The sequence below is a fragment of the Giraffa tippelskirchi genome, chromosome 5, assembly GCF_054371585.1.
Source record: "Giraffa tippelskirchi isolate mGirTip1 chromosome 5, T2T-mGirTip1v1.2.pri, whole genome shotgun sequence".
Taxonomy (NCBI): Eukaryota; Metazoa; Chordata; class Mammalia; order Artiodactyla; family Giraffidae; genus Giraffa; species Giraffa tippelskirchi.
The window spans coordinates 114,935,471-114,960,335 of NC_137279.1; the positions used below are offsets into that span (position 1 = coordinate 114,935,471).

Consider the following 24,865-nt stretch of genomic DNA (forward strand, 5'->3'; position numbering starts at 1 on the left):
ACAATCTGATCTCTACCTAGAAGGTAATTTTCTTCTGTATTATATACTTATGATATTTTCATGGGGGAGAGGAGAGTGTAGCATTTCTATTTTCTTGGAAATACAGACTTTTTTTTACAAATGATTTTCATTGGGTGAAATGCCTAACCTTCCTGAAAAATTAAAATTCACAACCACCAGCATTCACTTAGAAATCCTAATCTAATCTATACATATCTCTAGTGGGACAAAAATCTTATGTGTGATATCTTTTCCTTGGGAGGAAAAATGTCTTGAAAAAAAATATTGAAATGTGTGGACCCTTAATTCCTATAACATGTTACTGTCTATACTTACATGTTTTAATATTTGGTTATCATAGAATTTTTAAATTTAATATCTCATCTTAAAATTTTAAATTTTTGTTTTTTTTTATAACTGCAAAGCCAAGTAAGAAAACTTTAAATCAGCTAGTTACTATTTGGCTACTCTTGTTACTCAAAGATCCTGGCACGTATAAATATTCAATCAATATTAGTAACATGTTTAATTCCAAGAAGTAAATTAGGTACATTGGAGGGTACGTTAATTGTATAATTAAGACAAATCCTATGTTATCATATTCAATTCTAATAAAAGTCCTTGCATAACATGAAGCCTCTGAGAATTTTTAGCCAGTGGCCACTGATTTCAAATAGTTAAGAGACTGCAAACAGAAAAAAAATTACAACACATCAAAAGCATTGGTACTACCTCTAGGTGAACTATTGCAGAATTTTAAAATTTCATTCTTTCATGAATTTACTAAGGAGTATCTTTGTGTCCATATGAAGGTCTCAAAGTGTTAGTATGTTGCAAGGCAAAAAGTACTAGGAATCAGAAGTTAAAGGATCTGGTCCCAGTTCTGTTGAGTAGTTGTCAGGCAGTTAATTCCCTGGACTTCAATTTCCTTATCTGTAAGGTAAAGGTGCTGGACTAAAAGATGTCTATGTTTTCTCTCAGCCATTAAGTTCTATCACTCCAAAGGTTCTTTTATAACCTAGCAGTGTCACGCTGAAATTCATGGAAGGATAAAGCTTGTTGGAATGAAGTACATGTTCTTTGTAGAATCTAGGGGATTTAGGAGATTAAGAATCCCTTGTGTGGAAGGAAAAATTATTGCTGCACATTATAACTGTGGACCTGTGACTGTCATAGTGAAACCCACTCTGGAGTTGAGAAATTATTACTGAGGTAAGGGGAAGGATCATCATATGTGTCCAATGGGATTGTAGATGGCCAATCCTTCAAAAATAGCCTCTTATGGAAATCCCTAGTTCTCAAGGATCCTGATCCCACAAACCTGGAAAAATGGACTAAACATGTCCTGATGATCTCAAAAGACTTTAGCTCAGTGAATATGGAGACCAAAGATTTCGTACTCCAAAACTATCCCCTTCACAAAGAAAAAGAATATGCCCATCATATCTTTCATCATTGCTAAATTTTCAAATTACATCTTTGGGAAGCCTAGGCAATATCTATTGAGGGTAAGTTTATTTAAGATATGCTGCATGTAAATAGAACTTGGACTGGATTTAAATCCGAGTTTTATCACTTGGACAAGTTTCTTAACTTCTCTGTGTCTAAGCTTTCTCATATGTAAAATAGAATAATGACACTACCTGCTGGTTGTTGTCAAGGCTGAATGAGTTAATATTTGCTTGTAATTGTAGTGAGCATTCAAGAAATGTTGGCTCTTTTTTTTTTTTTTAATTGAAGTCTAGTTGAAGCACGGGGCTTCCCAGGTGGCACAGTGGTAAAGGACCTGCTGGCCAATGCAAGAGACACCAGAGATGCAGGTTCAATCCCTGGGTTGGGAAGATCCCCTGGAGTAGGAAATGGCAACCAGCTTCAGTATTCTTGCCTGGAAAAGTCTATGGACAGAGGAGCGTGGAGGTCCATGGGGTCACCAAGAGTTGGATGCAACTAAGCACACACATAGTTGATTTTCAATGTTGTGTTAGCTCTTATTATTCTGTTTAAGGTTGCTATTGTAATAAAAAATTTTTGTAGCATAAACAGTTCTTGCTAAACTGAAGTAGGGGTTATAATGTGCTTCCCCTATTTCTTGTAACCTTAACTGTTCCCAAAGCAAGTGATTCAGATATATAAAAAAGTTTGTTTAAGATACAATTTACTTTAGGGAATAATCTGGTTCTAGGGACTACATTGATTAATACTATTGTCCAGAAAGCAACAGAAATTATTTTGGAATACTGTGGGAAAGGTTTTATTTTTAACACAAAGATAAAATGTAAATTTCCAAGTCTCTTTAAATTTAGGAGCACATCAGTTTAGCTTATTAATCAAATATATATCTTGCCTGAATTTCCTTTTTTTTTTCCCCTTTAAGGAGACTCAGAAAACTCTTACATGACAATTTGGTTTGTGGCACTTAAAACTCATTTTAATGAGTCAGAAAAACTGAGATTCTAGTTATAAAAATGAGGCTTTGGAAGAAAATTTTTCTTCTCTGTGCCCCAAGGAAAGCTTGGCACTGTAAGTTGGAGAAAACTAGGTTAGAATTCCTAAACTTGACCATCTATTGCTGACATCACAGTGAATCAGGCTGAAAGGCAAGCTTGAACCAGAAGGTTAAAAACACTTCATTTACATCAGAAAGCCACTGTCTTCTATCTTACCTGTACCCACTTAGCATGAATCACAGGCAGCTTCCAACTCATTTTGTGGAAACCTTTTAAAACCAGAGTAAATTGTGACTCTGCTTTTCCATGTACTTTTCCCCTTAGAATAGTCTACTCTGTAGTATTTAATACATTAGTGATTTAATTAAATGAGAAGGTGAATGAATTCTAGAGTCCTAGATTGGAAACTGGACGTTGAGCTAGAATCCTGCCTTGGCTACTATCCAGATGACTTTGACAATTCAATTAAGCCTTAGTTGCTTTGCCTATAAAATGATGATGTTGTATGAGTGCTCTTCAATTTTCCTAAAAACACTAATTTTTACATAATATTTGGTTCTAAAATATGGTGGGAAGCAGGGTGCCACAATGGATATGAAAAGCCACTGCTTGAGAGGATGTTAGTGAGCCTTCATTAAACATTCTTCTTCCAGAAGTCTGTGAGGAAAACATCGGGTGGAGATAGAGTCACAAGGTCCGTTTGGATTTGTACAGTTATTGTTCTTGTTCCTCAGTGAGCTTTGGAAACATTATTGATGTCTATAAAGGAATCCATAGAAAACCCTAAAGCTCTTCATAAGCAACCCCTAGGGCCTTGGAGTAATTTCACCATCTTTACAGTAAGCTGCCTACTCTCAGAAACACAGAGTCATTAACCTGCTGGGGAAGACAAAGTTTAATGCGATAGTGGTAAGTCTGTCCTCGCGATGACACACAGAATTTTGTTTGCTTGTTTTAAGCAGCTATGTCTATAAGGAAAACATCTGGATTTTTTACTGTCATAGACTATGTACAAGCATGTTTCACAACGTGCATAGCTAAATTTCATGAACTATCCCATGTTCTATAAATAACATCTCACATTTCCCCTCTCCCTCAGCTTTTTGAGGATGTTTATCATTGATGGTGGTAGAGGAAGGGCACATTTTAATGCAGTTTCTGTTGACCACACGGTAAGGTATCAGAAAATGAACTTCTGTTTTTCTGCAGAACACTAAAATTTCTCACACAGAAACGGGTCAATGTATTAGATAGGAAAGAGTCTGAGGTAGGAGTCAATAAATACAGAAATTTTCTTTCTAACCTCTTCCATTTGGCATAATGTTACCAGCACAGCCTTTGGAGTCAGACAGGCCTCCCTGGCCATATTATATTTGACAAGTTACTCAGACACTTTGAGCCTCAGCATCACCATTTGTAAAATGGAATTCTGTAGACATGTGGGGACATCTCCCAGGAAGTGGAACAGTTAGCTGGCCAGCTCCCTACTGATATTCCAAGAAGACTTCGGTGATACCCCACTCTTAGTTCACAGTTACATGTTTGAGAAAGTTCAGTATAGGCCCTTTCAGAGATCTTGGCAAATCTTTGTTTAAGTTAGGAATTTTCAGATGCCCCCACAAAGAGATAACAACAAAGGTACAGATATCAGCTCACACTTAAAAAGTGGCTTGGCATTCTAAAGAAATCTGGGAAAAGGCTAACATATGAAAAAAGTCAAATCTGATCAAGGTGGGCAAGTGCTGTTTGCTAAAGATGACTAAACCTCTCAGATTTTTTTTAAGGTAGGGGCTACTCCCCCACCCCCCGCATCATTGGAATACCTAATTTATTCAAGATTAAAGAAGCAGCTATGTCCTAATGTTCATTCAATTTTAGGATAACCACAAAGGTTTCATGAACGTGAAATGCTAGTTACACAAATATGAAATGGATCTGTGATGAGAATACTGGATACATGATATAATAAAGTCCCAAAGGCATTTCACCTGGGACCTTAGCTTTCCTTCTAGAACATCAGCAAACAGATCAAAATTAATGTAGCACACCATACAATCTGCCATATAGTCTCTCTAGTCAGATAATTTTTTTCTTCATTATATAAAACCTAATTAGCTAAAGGGCAACTCAAATGAAACTTTTATTTGGGGGATTTAGAAGTATTAAAGAAAAGAGAAAACAAACCAACAAACACTGCAGCTTTCTGGATAGCATGAACAAGATTACTAATAACCCTTGAGGGGGGAAATGATTAACCTTGTTATTTTCCTCACAGTCCAGGTTTCTACGGTAAATCGGTACTGAACAAAAAATATTTGGGTGCTGTATGGAAAACAACTTTTATAAGGTCTCCAACTGGCATCAAATGTTTTCAAGTATGAAAACATCTCTGAGCTTTCTCAACAGGCTGATGGATCCCTGCAGGTACCACTCCCCTCGTTTAATGGTCCTACCAATTAAATCAAATTAGAGAAGAATTTTTAACTCTGTGATGAAAGCAATGCTCACTATAAGAGGAAGCAGGGAAGTGGAATGTTTACCTTAAGTAAATTGTTATTTCAAATCGAATAAGCTGAAGAGGAGGAGGCAGCCAAATGCTTCCATCAATATTTTACACTTTATAAAACATGATGTCAATTATTTGAAGGTAATTTAAGGAAACAATGTACACTTGGGTTCATAAAATGTCAACATACATCTTTTCTTTTGTTGCTAGTCTAAGAAATGGTTTTGTTTATTAAGAAAATTTCAAGATTTTTTAAGTTGTGTTTCCTGACATGAGTTTTCAGTGGATGATCTACCTTTAACTTCTGACATTTTCATCTTTAACCTCTATCACCTGCTTTTTAGGTGATAATAACTCACACAAAGCTACTTTGCACATTAGGCCAACTCTTGTTATTCTAATTACCATTTTTTATAATATACTGTTAAGAATAATTTGTGAAATCACTTGCTTTTCAGGACTAAAGATCAGATAATATATGTTACAATGATTAGTTTATCACTTGAACAAAAACACCCACACCAGATCAAATATTAATTTGGATCATCAGCATCAACAAATATTCACTTGGATAAAGTTGTGAATGTTTACTTATAAGTGCATGATACATTTTACATTGAAAAAATGAAACTTGAATGAATTACTACTGCATCAAGTAAAGAAAAAACAGAGCTCATAGGCTCAAATGGCTACAGATTTATTTTGGGACTCATTAATTGCTGACAATATCACCAATAATTTTTCAGCCACAGCCAAAGCACATCAAAATGACTGACTTTTAAATCAAGTACCTTTGGGATGATTGGGAAATCTATTTCCTAACAGACAACAGCAGGTACAGATGACCTTAATGGGAAATCTGTTTCAAAAATATTTTGAGCAGATGATCGGAAAGGATGAACATTCTGTCTGTGCATTTGAACCTTAATATAGGTGTTGACAGTTTGAAATCTATACTGAAACCTATCAGGCCTCCAAAATCTTTAATCACTGTGTATACAGCAAATGTATGTGAACTTATGGTTACATACATCGATAATTTATGCCACAATATACATCATTCATTATCCCTGATGATGGGAATGTCATGAGTGTTATATATATTATCATGGCATCTTTTTATATACTTGGTGGAATTACGTTCATTGATTTCTTCCTTGGGATAAAGGGAAAAGCCCTGGTAAATGCCCAAACTTAGTTGAAAATCCAAGGGGATCTCTCTTTTCCAGCTTGTACCTTGGAAACCCCATTTCTATGCCCTCTTGAACAGGCAGGGAGTCATCTATGCATGAATTCTTGCCCACTGGAGAGTAAAGGAATCCACCATTGCACACAGAGAACACCGTATAAGTCCTTATAAGGAATGTGTAAATGCTATTGAAGCAGGCTAGAAGATACAATCATGTTTGATGGTTTTATGACACATCTCTTCACCTTAAAGCCAGGCAATAAGCAAGCTTGCCATATGAGATGCTGGGTGACCCCTGGAAGTGCTTATACCATTTGCCTGAGAAATCTGAGGAAACACCCATTGCACTCCTAGCAGAACAGCCAGAGGCATCACGAAAGCAGAGAATAAGCTATCACTTTGTTTGTTAGAGGGTTTTGGTTAGATATTAAGGAGTTAAATTTTCCTAGTTTCCTGAATAAAGGTTAATACATTTTCCAAAGGTACAACAAAGCATCCTTTCAGGTCACCACTGATTTCAAAATAAAACAAAGCAAAACAAAACTGGAATTTCCCGATTCAGTGTGTAAAAGGTCAACATCTGCTGATGCTCAAAGATGGGGCATGTGGTGGAGGCGGCTGAATGAGATGTCAAGTGAACAAAACAGTCAGGAATTCCATGCAACACACGATTGACACTTGGAACAGAAATACAGCCCAACGCCAAAGAACTACTTTCCGTTCATCCATTTCTGAAACCTTTGACAGGTCAGATCACCATAGCAGCCTCAAATTATCTGTCTCAGCTTGCTTCCGTTTGGTTCCCTTTTGCTCCAAAATGTATGTGCAAATACAACTGTCAAGGCCTGAAAGGAGCACATTGTGGCATATTTATGTAGATAGGCAAATGCCAAGGGAGATACTACAGCAGAAAAATTAGACTATTAGAACTGAAGTTTTCACTTGCAAGTTTGTAGCACTGATGTCATTTCAACAAGATCACAAAGAGGAACCTGCAGCATTAGGCTGGTATCTAAATGAATGTGAACACTAGTTCTATTTCTATTTACAAAGTGGCTGATATTCATTGCATTTAACATGTCTAGTGATTAATAAATCTGTGTGTAGTCCTATTCACAAGCTTAAGTAAACTGGGTTGATTTAAAAAAATGGAAGACTTGACTGTGCATTTATAAGAGGCAGGAAGTTATTTTATCCAAATTATGAGGGTATTGCTTTTTAGATTGATGTGTATTGGAATACTCCTACTACTGTTCTTTATCCTTCCATCACCCTGTTGTGGCATAGCATTTACGACAAAGACTGGGTTAAATTCCAGTGAAAATGCTTCGTTTCACTTTACAGTGCATAATCTTGGCTCCTTCAGTACTTTATTTCAAATCACTTATTCAGTAGCTATTCAAGGGTTTTGACCATCAGAGAGAAAGGGAACAATATTTAAAAATATGTGAGATTTGGCTCTGAAAAGTTATGAGGCATTTCCTTGGTGAGCATTTCAAGCTTGGTGTTGGGGTATCATTATTTTAAATGTAAAGAGGGAGCTACAGCCTGGTTCTCCCATGGTATCTGGTAGAATGTCTTTGTAAAGGTATTACAGAAATGTTCAACACAATGTTGAAGAGAGACTTTTCTTTTAAATTGCTGATATCTCTGACTAAAACATTTCTTCCAGGGATTTCTAGTAGCCCCATTCCTAAATTTTGCATGTATTTTTTTATACCCCTTCCCTACCAAACTTGAACCTAAGTAGTCAGGAAAATATGGATCATTGTATTTTAGGAGGGAGCAATGGACATATTGATTATTTTCTTTCCTTCATTTCTCCAGAAAGACTAATGATCACAAACCGACCTCTTTCAGGCCTTCACAAAGGCTAAAGTTTAATGCATTAATAAAATTCCTTCTCCCTGGTTTCATAGTGATTTCTTAGGGCTAACGAATAAGCCTAAAGCATTCATTGGCATTCATTCTCTGCCTTCCCAAATTATGGGAGAAATCCATATACAGTCCTCGGGAGAGAGTTCAATTTGTTTGCTGGTTACTAAGTATGGGTAAATAGGACTGTTCATATTTTTGCTAAATGAGTTACAGTTATGTAAGTAATTGCAGCTCTGTAAAGGTAGCCTTCATCAAAAATAGGCAGAAAAGCTATAGCACTGCCATATCCATGGAGGAGTTCTACACAGATAACTATTTCATCTGTGGTCTCACCATATCTATGCAGAGAATAAACACAACAATTCAATTCACAAAGGAAATACTCTCTTACATCAGAAATGGACACTGGGAAAATAGATCTGAGGAGCTGAACAACAAAGCCAAGCTAGCCTAGACTTGGTTTGTGATTTTTTTTTGTTTTTGTTTTTACTTACTACCAATACTGGAAATACTGGGGATACCTGGAGAGAAAGAAAACAATAAAGAAAAGCTGTTAGACATTTATAAGTAAAGGATATCTTAAACATCATATAAAAATCTCAGAAACTTAAACACTTGATAACATTCATATCATCGGAAAATTAACACACAAAAAACCCAAACATATATCCAACCACTGAAACCATTTTGCTTATTCTAGAACTCCTTTAACTCATCAAAGTCGGGAAATCAGCATTCAACTTTAACAGCTGGTTCAAGACAGCTTCATGATAAAGAACATTTTGTGCTTACCTATAAGGTTAATGAACATTTGTATGTGGCTCAAAACAGACACTAAGCTAGGCTTGTGTTCTGGGCACTGAGCACCAAGTATACAGTATATGTGCCTGTGCAAATATATCTACATAATGCCATCTATCTCTTTAAACGTGTTGAGATGCACGTGTTAGCAGTTTAAAGTCACTTGTCATTTTATTTGATTAACTACATATAACCATCATTTTCAGTCCTCTTTTACTCGTCAGATATGTGGATTAAACTCTGTAACAGAAAGTAAATTGAGCAGAATGCAGAATAATTCAAGAATACATTAGGTTGTATTCACATCGACCATGGGCTTCATCAATTTTTCAGCTTCTGCTTTCATTGCCAAGCTCTGCTAAGGTGGTGGAATCATTTCAGAATGTGACTGAAGATGTTATAAATGTGGACATGAATTTAGTAGTATCCAGATGAAACCTCCTAGCCAAGATCAGGGGTACAAGAGCCAGACTGTCTCAGGTTGAGGCTTTGCTCTTACACTCATTGACTGTGACTTTGGGACAAGTTGCTTATGTTCTCTATGGCTATTTTCACCTCTTAGAGTTCTTGCAAGGATTACATATATATATATATATATATAATTGAATCCTCAAAGCATTGAGCAGGCAGTATGTGCAATAATCAACAATTTTTGCTATGATTACTATTATTGATTTAGTTGGTTCATCAAACAAGCAACACCATGATAAGACACTATAAATAATAGTCAAGGATTTATATCATTTCCACTAAATCCAGGTAGTGGTGTGGGTGAGAGCATGAGTTGGGAATAAGATAGAACTGAGTGAGAGTCATGCTTTGCAACTAACTAGCTGGGTGATTTCACGCAAGTTCCCAGCCTCTCTACACCTGTTTCCTCATCTGAAAGGGCTAATAATATCTACTGCACAGGGCTTCTGTAAGAATCGAATGAGATAATCCATAAAAATGTCTGACACATGGTACACAGTCAATAAATGATAGCTGTTAATGAGCTGTTCAGACTTGTTCTCCAAACCACTAAAGTGTGCTAACAGGTGGTAAATGTAGGAATCATTAAATTTCTATTTTAGTATTTAATCTTTGAACAACTTCCCTCTACTTATCTTAACTAATCACTGAGATTTATAGTTTTGTATTATTTAAAACTGAGAGCTATTTTCCTATTTCTTAGTAGGGAGGGGAGAAGGAGAAATTAAAGCTTACCATGATGTTTAAAAAAAAACCTGGAAGGAATGAAATCCTATTTTCAGTTATTAGGTACATTCAGTGTATCTTGATTTTAAATGCACAGGGCTTATGATGTTTCAGCTTAATTACTGATCACTGATCACCCAAAACTGGAAACTTAAACTTTCATTTTCATGTTTTACTTTGAACTGAATTTCAAGCTGCACGCAATTTCTGCAAAGGACTGCCGGATTCCTGACCCAACATTTCAGTATACTATCTTTGCCGCATTTTGACAGTGACTTGGTACTGAATCTTTCTTTTTTTTCTTTCTTTGCAAATCCCCTGTTGAGTGAGATACGATGGCAGCATCATAATTTTAGTAGCAATTGCAGAAGCTCCAAATTTCCCCATGATTGAAAATCCAGCTCCATTGCAAGGAACTGCTTTGCCTTTGTAATCCGTCAAAGAGAATGGAAGTTAGGATGGCAGGAAGAGACTTTTCAAGTGTCTTCAAACTTGGGTGGAGGTGGAGGGCCATGCATAATGCAAGGCAAAGTTCTCAGGATGTTTGGCCAGACACAACAGAGAGCAAACTTGTAAGACTGTTTGATGCAGTACTTGCTGCAGCTGAATATTTTAGAAAGATGCAGAAATGTTTCTATTCCATTGGGGATGCCAGTGCTGGGGAGAAATGCTCATTGCAGCTATACAAACCTCTCCAAGCAAGACCATTATGAGATCCTATTTCCCTCATGAAGATGTTTTCTATTACCTAACATTTGGGTGCTTAAAATTCCGGCTCTTTATCATTTTGTGGTTTAAAAAGTTTTGAGGTGCTGCCAGGTGAGTCACTTTCTATTCCACTGCTGTAAAATGGGAACTGCTTAGAGAAGATTTTTAAATTGCTCACTGGAATAAGATTTTTGAAGTTGAAAATACCTGAACACCAAGGGATGTCCATTAGTATATTGTCAAATGTTATTTCTTCCCCAGTGTTTCTTATTGTAATGTTCAAATACCTTGCTTTTGGTTCTCTACAGACAACTAAAGAATTTAATAAACCAGTTATATGCATTGAAAAGGCTATGAGTAAGTCATAGAAATCTTTCAAGTGCTTAAGAAACTAAGACAGGAAGGCTACAATTCATTTCATGAAAGGTGGGTTTCTTTGGCATCTGTAAGTGCTGAATCAATGAATGCAATTTAATCACAGCAGTGATGGTTGCCCATAAACCACAGGAATGACAGTCAGATTATGCTCAGGAAAATTGTCTAGACATGTCTTGGTAGCTTTTTAGTGTTCCTTGTGAAGTGACAACTATTGTGTAAAGAGTATTTTTACCTTTAAAACTGAGCTCAGAAGTTATTACTTCCCTGCCTTCTTCATCTCCCTGATGTGAATTAGCCAGCGTTCTTTGTGATGCATACCTCTTTGTGCAGGCCTCTGTGAGCAACTTATCAGTTTCTCTGTATGACTGTTTGTGTGTTAGCCTGAGACCTCTGAGAGGATGAGTGTCAGGTCTGTATCTCTACTGTCTGTCCACGATGATGCCTAGTACAGAAAAGTTGCTCAGTGCATATGTGAGCAAAAATTTATCGTGTGTTTCCAAGGTTTCTATCAGAGTGAAAATACCACTTTTGGTCATAGGATGATCTTTTCCCCTATAAAATGTTCCACTGAGACATTGCTCAGAGTTCAGTATTCATAAATACTTTTGTTGTCTTTGGAAGTTTCCTCCATTCTGAGAGCAAGAGCTACACAATGTACAAGATATGCCCCTCACCACTTTGCCTTCCGGGAAACTTGGATGACAACTTCATGCTCAACGGGGTAAATTCATTTAATGTTTGGCTTATTTTCTTTCTATTATTTTTTTCTCACACCTTTTTATATTCCTGTTTGTATATGCTTATTTTTGTCTTTTTTCCTAAGCCAATCAGGGGGAAATGCAGATTTTGTGGGCCCCAAACAAATACAAATCTGGGAGCTCTCTTTGAGAATATTAATTTCAAAGTATAAAATCATACTAGTTCAGATAGTAAAGAATCTGCCTGCAATGCAGGAAACCAGAGTTCAATCCCTGGGTCGGGACAATTCCATGGAGAATGGAATGGCAACCCACTCCAGTATTCTTGCCTTGAGAATTCCATGGACAGAGATTCCTGGTGGGCTACAATCTATGGGGTGGCAAAGAGTTGGACACAACTGAATGACTAACACACACACGTAAGACATAATTTCATCAGACATGAAATTAATGTTTTTATAGCTTAGAAGGAGTCTAGTGAGGGACCCAGTAATTTAAGCTTCATTAGCTTAAATCTATCTCTGAAATAATCTCAAAAATATTTGGGAAAGATAGATGATAGGTAGATAGGAAGGAAGGGAAAAAGGAAGATATCAGATAAGCTAATTCAGAAAGAGTGACAAAATATGGAGAGCTGAAATGGAGTGAAGAAATAATCTTACTCAGCCCTTTCACTTTACAGAAGAGGAAATGGAAGGCACAAAAAGAAGCAAGGGCTTCATCCTATTTGACCCCTTTCGAGTCAACACTGGCCCAGGTAATTCCTAATCCCCGTCTACTGAGACATCGCTAAACTTATACTGAGGAAGTGAAACACAGGTACGAACGAGCTTTAAGGGAAGGTTCTGCAATATGTGATACATGAGCTTAGGACTTCTGCTTCTTCCAGACTAGAAATGATCCTTCAGTCAGAGGCACACGTAAACAGTGAGTAAGCCAAAGGACCAAAAGAAGGTGAAGGTGCTAAGCTTGCTGTTGTTGTTCAGTTGCTCAGTTGTGGCCAATTCTTTGTAACCCTATAGACTGCAGCAGGCCAGGCTCCTCTGTCCTCCACTATCTCTCGAGATAAGCTTGTAGGTACTTGCAGTCTTTCCCTTCTCAACCAGTCCTCCCCACTACCATATTTATTTAACATTTTTCTTTTTAAGGAATTCTACTGAAGTTGGGGCATGAGAACCTGGTGGAATTATACAATTTGTTATTTTCTCCTTCCTCCTCCTTCTGCATCCTCCCTCTTTTACTCTTTTCCTTCTTCCTTTTTCTCCCCTACTCCTCCTCCTTTTTCTTCTTTGTCCTCTCTCCCTCCCCTTCTCCTTCTCCTCCTTCTTCCAATTATACCAACTTTTCCACCAAGTATGTGGCTAAAGGGGACATAGTTAAGCTTGAGAAAGTCAACATAAAGGAGTCCTCAAAAATAAACATTGATTTGTCAAAGCAGATGAATTCAGTGCTAAAAGCCATAACCCTTTTTGAGAATCAATGCAAAGTTCAGCAGCTTTTCATCAAGAGGAAAGCAGAAAGGACAAGGATTCAGCATAGTTTACACTGAGAAAAAATACTACCATTGTTGTGTTAGGTGGTTTGACAAAGGCCTATCAAGAAAATAACTAGATTTTCTTATAGCCAGGCACCAGGAACTGGGAGCTCTAATTCCAAAAAGCCCAATTGAAAAAGAGGTAAGTGATGAGTAAGAAAACATTTTACAGCCTCACTTATATTCTAGAGGACATTTTACTTCCAACATCCATTCAACCCTGCTTCCTGGTCCAACTGCTGATGATAAGGGGTACGGTGAGTTGTCTCCCAGGAATTTGAAAGTGAAGAAACTAAGATTGCCTTCACAGAATTATATGGTAGAAACCAATACATAAACGATCCAATCAAAGATGGTTAAGTCATCTTAGAGCAGCTGAAGGGCTCTGGGACCTGAGTGTATATGACAGATTTGACAGAGGTGACATTAGTGTCACTGTATCTGAGGACTGGAAGAAAAGCTAGTCAGAAGGTAAAGCCTACAGAAAAGAACATCTTCCAGCGTGTGGTGGCAGTACTGGCCTAGCACTGTCTCAGGAACCAGACCTTCGTATCCTCTTTAGGGAGGCTGACCCTGTGGTAGGACAGATGTGTTAGGATGTTTCAGCCTGATGTCATTAGCATTCGAGTCATTTAAATTTCCTGATCCCATGCTTACCAGGCAACCTTCTGATTATTATCTGGCTCTACAAGGAGACTTAATTACAGGGGAGAGAAGACACTGATCATAAGGCCTTAAATAATCTGCATATTTTAACACTTATTTCATATTGTGTATGTATAAGTTGATATTTGGATGCAATTAATCTCTCCATATAGTTGCTATCTCCAAAGAGAGAATTTGCTGTTTAAACTGGGATGGGTCCATGTGCTAGATTTCAGTGAAATTATAGTGATCATAATAGCTAACTTCATTGTGTGCTGAGTACGTGACTGCCACTAGTTTAATATCTCATATGCACTAATTTGCTTATTTTTTGTGACAACCCTAAGATATTAATATTCTGGTTTATGTAACCAATGGGGAAAAGATTCAAGCACAAAAAGTTGTAGTCAGTTGGGAAGGAGACTGAGATTGGAATACAGAGGTCCAGGATCCAGAGCTTGGGCCTCTAATAACTACTCTATACTGTTGCTCAACTTATTATACGCCCCCTCTTTTATCTCTGGTGTGTGCGTGCGTGCTCAGTTGTGTCTGACTCTTTGCAACCCCATGGACTGTGGCCCACCAGGCTTCTCTGTCCATGGGATTGCCCAGGCAAGAATACTGGACTCAGTTGCCATTTCCTTCTCCAGGGGATCTTTCCAACCCAGGGATTGAACCTGTGTCTCTTGTGTCTCCTGCATTGGCAGGTGGATTCTCTACCACTGAACTACCTGCGAAGTCACTTAGTGAGGCCTCTAAAAACCAGCCAGCCAATATGCCATCTCTAGATAGGTTGATGGGTCATAAGCACCCATGAAAAATGAGTAATTCTTTTTTCTATTGGTTTTTCTCTAAATCTCAGTTGATCCCTTCCTGGGGGAGAGTGAAGGCCCTTGTCTTACAGTTGCTGAACTGTGAAGGTCACATACTCCAGGGGACATGGGAAGATGGATGGGAGGTCAATGCGTCCACAGGCATATTTCAGGGCTATGTAGGTTTACGTATTCATTCATCAAATAATTAATTCCACAAACATTTATGAAGGCCAAGAATAAAATATGGTCCTATTCTTAAATTGCTAACATTTTAGCTCCTGAAGTCAGAATGTTCTGAGTTTAAATCTTGCTCTGTCACATATTCACTGTGGGATTTGGGGAAAACCTACATATTGATCTTTATGTGCCTATGTTTCCCTATAAAATGGGGGCAAAAATACTATACCTTCCATGGGGACACTGGAAAGATTTATTGCAAGAAAGTATGTAAAGCAGTTCACAAAATATAAAAGGTTATGGTAAGCTTAATAAATATAGCTACCACTATAATAATTATTATTATAAGTTTGATTATAGTTAACCAGTTGTAAGTGTCCAAACATTATCAAGAATCTAGAGAAAGAGAATGTGGAGAAGGAAATGGCAACCCATTCAAGTATTCTTGCCTAGAGAATCTTGTGCAGAGGAGCCTGGTGGGCTGCTGTCCATAGGGTCACACAGAGTCAGACACAACTGAAGCGACTTAGCATGCATGCATGCACTGGAGAAGGAAATGGCAACCCACTCCAGTATTCTTGCCTGGAGAATCCCAGGGACAGAGGAGCCTGGTGGGCTGCCATCTATGGGGTCACACAGAGTTGGACATGACTGAAGCGACTTAGCAGCAGCAGCAGCAGCAGCAGAGAGAGAACGACTATCCTTTGCACAGGACAGTCTAGGTAGACTGCATTAAGGAGTAGTCTTGAAGAATGAGCAGAACATCAATAGAGAATGAGGAAAAGGTGATTTGGGGAAAAGGAATGAATTCAGGGTCTTGCATGTTGCCTGTGAGATCTTCACAGATAGCTGAAAAAATTGGTCTGGGTTCATTAGATTTGGGCTGTAATTGGTTTATTAATACTAAACCAATATTACTAAGAATTAAAACCAAAAGAATAGATTAGAATATGAAGGGAAAAATCTGTAGACTGAGAAGAGGCAGGGGTGGGGAGCATGAAAATTTAAAGCAAGAGTAGAAGGGGAGTCTTTGAAGGCAAAGAAATAAAAAGCAACAATCTAGGAATAAAAATGGGAGAGAGCAGGTTTAGAGAAGACTGAATTGTTCAGACAGGTGTCAAATGGAATCTACATCCCAGTGGAGGACACAGAAAGTCATTTAATTTTAACCTGAGAAGCAATATAGTGAGATGTACAGTATTTGGGGTCAAGACATACTTGGTTCAAATCTTCCTTCTCATTTTGACTAGGTAGCTAAATGTTAGAAAAGATACTTTTCCTTAGTATTGATCAGACTCCACATCTAGAATATGAAAATAGTAGCATCTACATTACAAAACTCTTGTGAGTTTGAAATGAACTAATGCGTGTAAAGCACTTAGGAAATCGTCTGGATAATGATACACATGTGTACACTTGGGAAACTATAAATTGGTCAATGCAAATTTAATACCAGAGAAAATAACAGAACTATCATCAAATTACTTTCCATCACTGAGAGGAGCCCTAGGTATTGTATAACAATTCAGGTTGGGTTTCTGAACAAACAAATAATGTCAATGTCAGACCAATTTAATTTTCTTTCTTTGAAGAATATTAGACTGTGTAGGTAAGAGGAAAGTAAAAGACTGAATACGGCTGAACTAGCTGGGCTTTCTGTCTGTCTCCATGACATTTCTATCAGTAAACTGAGGAAATTATTTAGAGCAGCATGTCCCCAAAAGAGTGTTTCATAGAAAGTTTTTAAGTGTTCAATGAAAAATAAAGTTTGGGAAACACAGGATAAAATACATTATTTTGGGTTCTCAAATTTTTTAATAAGATAATGTGAATATCTAGGGCTTCCCTGGTGGCTCAGTGGTAAAAAAAACTTGCCTGTCAAGGGTTCGATCCCTAGGTCGGGAAGATCCCCTGGAGGAGAAAATGGCAACCCACTCTAGTATTCTTGCCTGGAGAATCCCATGAACAGAGGAGCCTGGTGGGCTACAGTCCATAGGGTTGCAAAGAGTAGGACATGGCTAAGTAACTAAGCATACACACACACACACACACACACACACTGTGAATATCTAAGAGTCAGTATAATGTACAGAATTTTCCAAAATTATTGAGCCATAGAATTCTTTTAAAGGTCATAGGACATAGTTTGGCAATCAGAGGTATAGATAATATAATCTTTTTTGAAATTATAGTTCCCAAAGGTTAATTATTAAGTTTTCAGCATCTGTATGTAGGGATTAGAATTTTACTCATGAGCTGGACAAAGAGAATCAAGATAATCATTATTAAGCATGAAGTTGGACAGATTTTCTATCTACTTGGAAGACACAAATGAAATTGAAAGGACATTCAAAATAGAATTCTATTAAAAATAGAATGAAGATCAATAGGAAGGAAGAAAGATGTCTTACAGATAAAACATAAGCTTTGTAGAAAAATAAGAAATATATTGATACACATAATATGTATATATGGCTTTAAAGAACTAAGAAAACATACTGTCTTCATGTAAAAGCACAAAAAATAGAAATATTATCATAAGAGTCATTACTTTTGCCTCTGCTGAGTCTATTATAATGAAAAATGTAGGGAACTGTGGTGTGTCTCACAGAATGGATGGTAGTATTTTAGAGGGCTAGAGCTCTATATTCTTCTCTCCTAGCTCTATAAGCTCCATACAAAAGTGGCCTCAGAGTTGCTCCAGAATTTAGGACTTCCAAGCCTAGGATTCCAGCAAGGTCTCAGTTAAAGGATCTTCTGAGTGATAGGCTGAGAGTCTTTGCAGGGAGATCTTAAAATTTCCTGATGTGATGAAGCTCTCCTAGTTTTTATGCTAAGAGTGGGCAGGTACTGATTTTCCTGTTCAAAAATAATCCTGGCTGCTTGAGATTCTGCTAAATCCAGAGATTATCCAATATGAGTGTTATTTCTAGGTTACTGAAGAGTTGGTGTTAAGGAATCAGAGATTGTAACCATTCCATTTTACTTCTTAGGTTCTGTATTCTTGTATTAAAATACAGCATATCCTAAGTGTTCCTCTTGAGAACTGGTTTGTACCAGCGACAGTCATGTACATGGGTATGTGCATGCACACAGTGAGTGAGTGTCAGCATGTATGCACGTGTGTACGAAAAAGCCAGTAGGACATGAAAATCATAACACAGTGCTAGAAGTCCTGTGTTTGGCTTAAACTTCCATAGCAAAAAAACAGGACCTTCAGGTACGAGACTTGAAAATCTTATCATATGAGAAATGGAGTGGATGATGTTAACCTGGACAAGAAAGGAATCTGGGGTTAATATAGTGTTTTAAGACTCAAAAAGAAAAAGTGGTTGGAAATTAGGACACACTTAATATTGATGTTAAGAAATATGTTTTATAACAATTAAAATTGTCAAATAATTGACAAGTCTGCTTTATGAAGAAAATCTTAAAAATAAATTATTTTTGAACACTTATTTTGTGACAGGTGTTACGCCAACCACATCACATGCATTAGCTTATTCACTTCTCTCAAAATCCCTATGAGGTAAAAACTATTATTATCCTCACATTACAGATGGGAAACCAAGTGTTGGAGAGGTTAATACTTTACTTTTTCAAGGTTACACAGCTAGTGAATGGACAAACTAGTATTTGATCCTGGAGCCTCTGTACTAAACCACTAAGTTGCTTACTTTCATCCTTGGACATTTGCTAGCAGTCTGATGTGGCAGAGATTTTGTTTAAAGTGGTTCTTTCCATTGCAAGACTGGACCACTGCAGATTATCTTAAAATCTTTAAGCTAGCTTCCACTATATTGAGAGTTGAAAAACTGAATTGAACCTCCTTGGCCATATTGTCCATCTGTCACTTTCCTATTTTAACAGAGATGGGGAAAAGTCTAGAGAAGGTCAGTAAAAGCCAAGGGATGGATAAACAATAGAATTCACAAGGCAAACTGAAAGAGGTTGCACTTCTTTTACCTGGGTGAACTGGTGGTCTGCAATACGCCAAATATTAGGGGTATATAAGTCATTTCCATGGAGACTATAACAAGAAATTCATTACATTGAAAAAGTTTAGCTGGCACAGAGGTATTTCCAGTGAAATATCTTGAAATAAGCAAGGCTTTGAAATACAGTTATGGGTAGGAAAAAACAGGGCTGTGTTAGAATAGAAGCCAATGCCTTCAAAAGCAGTCGATCCCAGCTGCCTTTCTAGAAGCCTTGACAAGTTGCTCATCCCTGAGGATGAGCCAGAATGCCAGCAAGTGTTTTGAACATTGTTCTCTTCCTTTCTGTCCCACTATAGAAGACAGCGTATTAAAAAGCAAAGACATCACTTTGCTGACAAGGTCCATTTAGTCAAAGCTATGGTTTTTCCAGTAGTCATGTATGGATGTGAGAGTTGGACCGTAAAGAAGGTAAAGTGCCAAAGAATTTCGAACTGTGGTGCTAGAGAAGACTCTTGAGAGTCCCTTGGACAGCAAGGAGATCAAATCAGTCATTCCTAAAGGAAATCAACCTTGAATATTCCTTGGAAGGACAACTGCTAAAGCTGAAGCTCCAATACTTTTGATGTGAAGAGCCACTCATTGGAAAAAGACCCTGATGCTGGGAAAGGTTGAAGGTGGGAGGAGAAGGGGACAACAGAGGATGAGATGGTTGGATGGCATCACCAGCTCGATGGGAATGAGTTTGAGTAAGCTCCAGGAGTTGGTGATGGACAGGGAAGCCTGGCGTGCTGCAGTCCATGGGGTCTCAAAGAGTCGGACAAGACTGAGCAACTGAATTGAACTGAACTGATGGCTCTCAGCAATTGAGGAAACCCCACAGAGTTTCCATTAACAAAGCCACCTTGAAAAAAAAAATTCAACGTTTCTTCTCAACAGAGCTTTATGTGTTAATTTTAGGAGCTAGACTGTCAGTTTTTTTCTTTAACACAGAAAGAAACTGAATACCCTCACAAAGGGTGCTTTTTCAACCTTTGAAGAATTTTCTTCCCTGCTTCATAAAAATTTTATCATAATTTTATGCCCCCATTTTTATGGCTTGTTATTTGGTCCATTACTCTTACATTTAACTTGATAAGGTCCTGGTTCCTATGATATTAGTTTTTAGGTTTTAGTTTCTCACAGGTGCTGCTTTGAAGTGCCTGATAACACTGGCAGCCTTAGACAGAGCTGGTGGCTTTTCAACTTACTCTCCCTCTGCTCACTGTTCTGCTGCCTCTATTACTTCTCACTTGAATGGGTGTATTCTCAGCCTCACCCTCCTCTACTTTTAAAAGAGGTCAATCCTTGGGCTTTTGTGAGTGGCTAATTGGTCCATGCATGGAATTGGGCAGTTTATTCTGGAAGTAATCATTTCTCTCCTTGAGTGTGTCAGAACATGTCTTCCTAGGGAGACATTTCAGAGGGGCACCCACATGAATGGTTAATGGGGCATCTCTCATGGTTCCTGTGAACACAGATAATGCCTGTGCTCTTTTCACATGCACACAGACATTCTTTTTCTTATTGTGGTCCCTGAAGCTCTACAGTCATGGTCTTTATCAAAAGGTGGCCTCTCCTAACAGGACACATGCCAGGCATGACCTCAACTGTTGGAATTTGGAAAAAGCCAACCATTTCACTGGACAAAGTTAGGCTGTAGCTAAATATGGAGAAGGAAGTATCTTTTAGACAAAGCATCTCTTAGGTTGCCCAGTATAGGAAATGGGATTATAAACATGTAGAGAATTTCTGGAAGTTGTTTATGGTTAAAATTAAGCCAGAGTTCAGATTTTTGAATGCCTTTGTTATTTTAGAAATAACTGATAATTTAGAAATTAATTTGGGGAAGGAAAAGAAACTCCTGTTTCATCCATTTAGACAAAATTTCTACTGTGGTTTATATCATTTCCCAACACACTGATGTCAGTGTTGGAAGACTGAATTTAACAGATGATCCAAGTGGTGAAATGTGCTTATAAGTGGCAAAATAGGGAGTAAAGTTTCAGCTGCATTTTGAAGAGGAATGAGACTACTGGAAAAGGAATGCAAGCACAATTGCAAGTGAAATTGAGAGGAACTCTCAGCTTATCGTGCAGAGAATATGGTGTTACCAAGCAAAAGTTACTCACAGGTATTTGCAGTGCCTTTGGGGATGGGGAGATACGAGCCTGGACTCCAAGGTCGGCCCTGATAATTCTTCTTGCATTTCCCACAGTCTGGACCTGTAGTGTTGTGCTCACATTCACAGGTCAATTTGCTGTTGTCATACACACACACAGTGGCATGGAGATTACATTTGCACCTAGGCAGAGGAGAGACAAGAGTTCATTGTTAAGTCAAATTGATCTTGGAGATCACTGAGGCTTTACCCAACTATCTCCTAGAGTTGTGATTCTCATAGTCGGCAGTGCTTGAGTGCTACCTAAAGACTTGCTAAAATGTAGATTTGCAGGCCCGACCCTCAGAATCTTTTTAACAAGTGTCTTTGAGGGTGGAGGTGGGGTTATGATACAGCCTGACCTCATACCACACTTTGCGGAATCCTAATACCAGTCAGTTCAGTGGGGTCTGAGGCTCCCCTAAGACAACTGTACTCGGAAATCAAGGGTTTCCCAAAAGATATGAAAAATATTGCCACTAGTGAGAGGCTTTTCTGTGCTATTATCAAATCTACAACAATACATCTGGGTTTGAAGAACAATGTCATCTTCTGTTTTTCCTTAAACCAGAAGGACAATTCTTTGTTTAAAAAGAAATATAACCACTGAGACAATTTACTATTCAGATTTATTTTATAAATCCCAACAGTTTATAATCAGATGTTCTCATTTGGGGCTGTAAAATGACATTCTCAGGCAGAGAGTTTTTCCACCAAGGCCTCTACCCAACCTGAGTAATCCTCAGATTTCCTGTGTGTGGGGTTAGTCACTCAGTCATGTCCAACTCTTTGGGACCCCATGGACCATAGCCCACTAGGCTCCTCTGTTCATGAGGATTCTTCAGGCAAGAATACTGGAGCGGGTTGCCATGTCCTCCTTCGGGGGATCTTCCTAACTCAGGTATAGGACCCAGGTTTCCAGCATTGCAGGCGGATTCTTTACCATCTGAGCCACCAGGGAAGCCCTCAGATTTCCTACTCTTGTAAAATAATCACAAAGGTATTGCATAAATGGGTCAAATGAGTCAGAAAAAAAAAAGTGCTTAGAACACTAGAAAAACCTATGTGTGGCAGGGGTTTGAGGTCATTAGCCAAGGTCTTCCCTTTGGTGCCCGTGAATAAAACTGTGATATACGAGAGGAAACAATGGAATATGCAATTTTCACAAAAATACATTCCCATTCTGACTGTAAAACTGCAAAGTCTGACTTGATATTTGTTGAGGCAGCAGGTTATAAACTATAACATACAAAACACAAGCTGCATCCTCTGGAGAAGTTAAACCCAGGTTGACAGAATGTCTATGACCAGAGGTCAGAACAATGTGTATGGGAAGAGAAGTGTCCATACAAAGGAAAGAACTTGGACACACAGATCTGGGGAATAAAGGGCCAAGATTTATCAGGGTCAGGACCTCAAAGTATGTGTGTGTGTGTGTGTGTGCATCTTTAAACTAGTCTTACCTTTTCCAGGGATGAGGACAAAAATATAAAAAGTCAAATTTCACAAAGACATTTGGTTTCTTTTTCGGCAGAAGTCATGAATTGGAAAAAGTAACAATACTCTTTCTTAGGCAAGAAAATAAGAAACTTTAACAGCTGCTGTTGGTCTCTATAATGTCTGTTCGTAGGCATGTGCGTGTGTGCTCAGTCACTAAGTCATGTCTGACTCTTTGGGACCCCATGGACTTTAGCCCAACGGGCTGCTCTGTCCATGGGACTTCTCAGGTAAGAATACTGAAGTGGGTTGCCATTTCCTCCTCCAGGGGATCTTCCCAACCCAGGGATCAAAACCACGTCAACTGCATCTCCTGCATCGGCAGGCAGATTCTTAACCACTGAGCTACCTGGGAAGCATGATGTCTGTACAGCAATATCTAACCTTCTTTCTTGTGCACTGATGGTCTGTTTGGAATACTGATCCATATTTACGGCAAGGAATCAAAGGAATGGCTAAGATTATTACCGAGAGCTGTCAAGCTCCCCCCTAAAGCAATGGCCACCCATTCAAACCTCCCTGGGTAAGACCAAGCCTCGGCTTCCTCAGGATCTACTACAATTTGTAGTACCTGTAACTACACTCTGCCCTCTGTATAGCTATAAATTATAATAAGCTGAAAGGTTACTACTTAAACGACAGCTATTCAGCATCAACACATAAGCAGAATCTTTAAAATTAACATTCTTCCAATCTTTCAAAGAGAGAAAAGATTCAGTTAAGTGAAACAGACAGTATTTAATTATGAGCTAGGTCTTATAAAAATCTCCTATAGGCAGGGAGTTACTTGTGCTAAGTTGCTTATTAAATAATCTTTTTCCTTCTCCATTAGCACTTTTATTTATGGCTGTGTTTATAAATATGGAATATGTTAGAAACCTAAGTGATAGAAGCACCAGCTTACATTGATTTAGCACCCTATCTGGTGTTAAAAATTCCAAATGAGGAAATGAACAATGTGACCCCAAAGACTATGCTAGTTTCATGTGTGAAGACCAGGAATGCAAGTAGTAATTGTAAATTGGATTATATATCTCATAGCTGCTAATACTTTTATACTGGTAGTCACTCTCTGAGTCAGAAGCAATTTCTATTCTAAAGACTTTATATTTGCTGAGAAAATACTGTTTGAATAACAAAAGGAAGTAAAAGAAGAATAGATGAATATTTAGTCTTACTTTTTCCAGATTTCTTTCAATTAATGGTTCATCTTCACCTGTCCAAAAACTTTTTACTCATTCAAGGCTTAACTCTATTCATAACTCTTTCCTGATATCTAGCTTACCCACTGTAGACACCCAATCTTTAAGCTTCTGATTCCCTTAAATGTTTCTGTGTGTTTGCTTTGGTTGGTTGTTATTTAAGGCTCTTTCTGCTTTCAGAATGTTTATTCACTGCATCTCTCCCATCTTAAGGAAGAAAAACATCCACCTTGTATCCTAGCCTTTTCTAGCTATGACTTTAACACTCTCTTTTCCCTTGAGTTTTCTACACTTATCATCTCATTTTCCTCTTCTCCCATTCAATAACTGTTTCCAACTGACCAGAGCCTCTCTTGCCAAGATCACCCATAACCTCCTTGGTGAAAATCCAATGTATGTTTTTCCTTGCCTTATCTAACCTCTTATGAGGATTTGACTTTGTGGGACCACTCCCTTTTTCCCTGACACACTCTCTCCACTGGATTCTCAAGGTCATTTTCAGCACCCTCTTTTGTTGTTCTCTTAATGCGCTGTTCTTTGGGTTCTGTACCAGCACAGTCAGCCTATGTGACTCTCCTTGGGCACTCTTATCCAGGTGGTCCCTTCAATTTCCTCTTTAGTCCTTAACTACTTTTGAGTTATAGGCATTTTAAAGCAGATTTGCATCATTTTTTCCCTAGAAAAAAGTAAACATAGGCAAAATAAACTCAAACATTTGGAAACATTTTAGGAGAATCAAATTCTCTGTTACCCATAGGAATCCACAGAACCCTCTTCTTTCATTATCACTAGGTAAAGATGATCTGGTTAACATATTGATAAGTCCCTGGTACTATAATCTCAATCATGGATCTCCCTCTCTTGGGCATGTCAAACTCAGCATATCCAAAATGGAATTATTTGGCTTTGCTCCTCGACATAGGTGAAAGATGAGAGTGAAAAACCTGGCTTAAACTTCAACATTCAAAAAACTAAGATCACAGCATCTGGTCCCATCACTTCATGGCAAATAGATGAGGAAAAAATGGAAACATTGACAGACGACTTTCTTGGGCTCC

The 24,865-nt window shown here is 38.1% G+C and overlaps 1 protein-coding gene across 8 annotated transcripts in view; it reads right to left on the bottom strand.

The window, feature by feature from the left end:
• The window catches only part of NTNG1 (netrin G1), a 398,647-nt gene that overhangs the window by 71,546 nt on the left and 302,236 nt on the right, over nucleotides 1-24,865 (bottom strand). For all 8 annotated transcript variants that reach the window (XM_081493868.1, XM_081493870.1, XM_081493864.1 and 5 more), the window contains exons 4-5: nucleotides 21,080-21,252; nucleotides 8,515-8,541 (exon numbers count right to left, since the gene is read on the bottom strand). In XM_081493868.1, coding sequence (XP_081349994.1) covers nucleotides 8,515-8,541; nucleotides 21,080-21,252 — 200 coding nt within the window. The remainder of the gene's footprint in view (nucleotides 1-8,514; nucleotides 8,542-21,079; nucleotides 21,253-24,865) is intronic.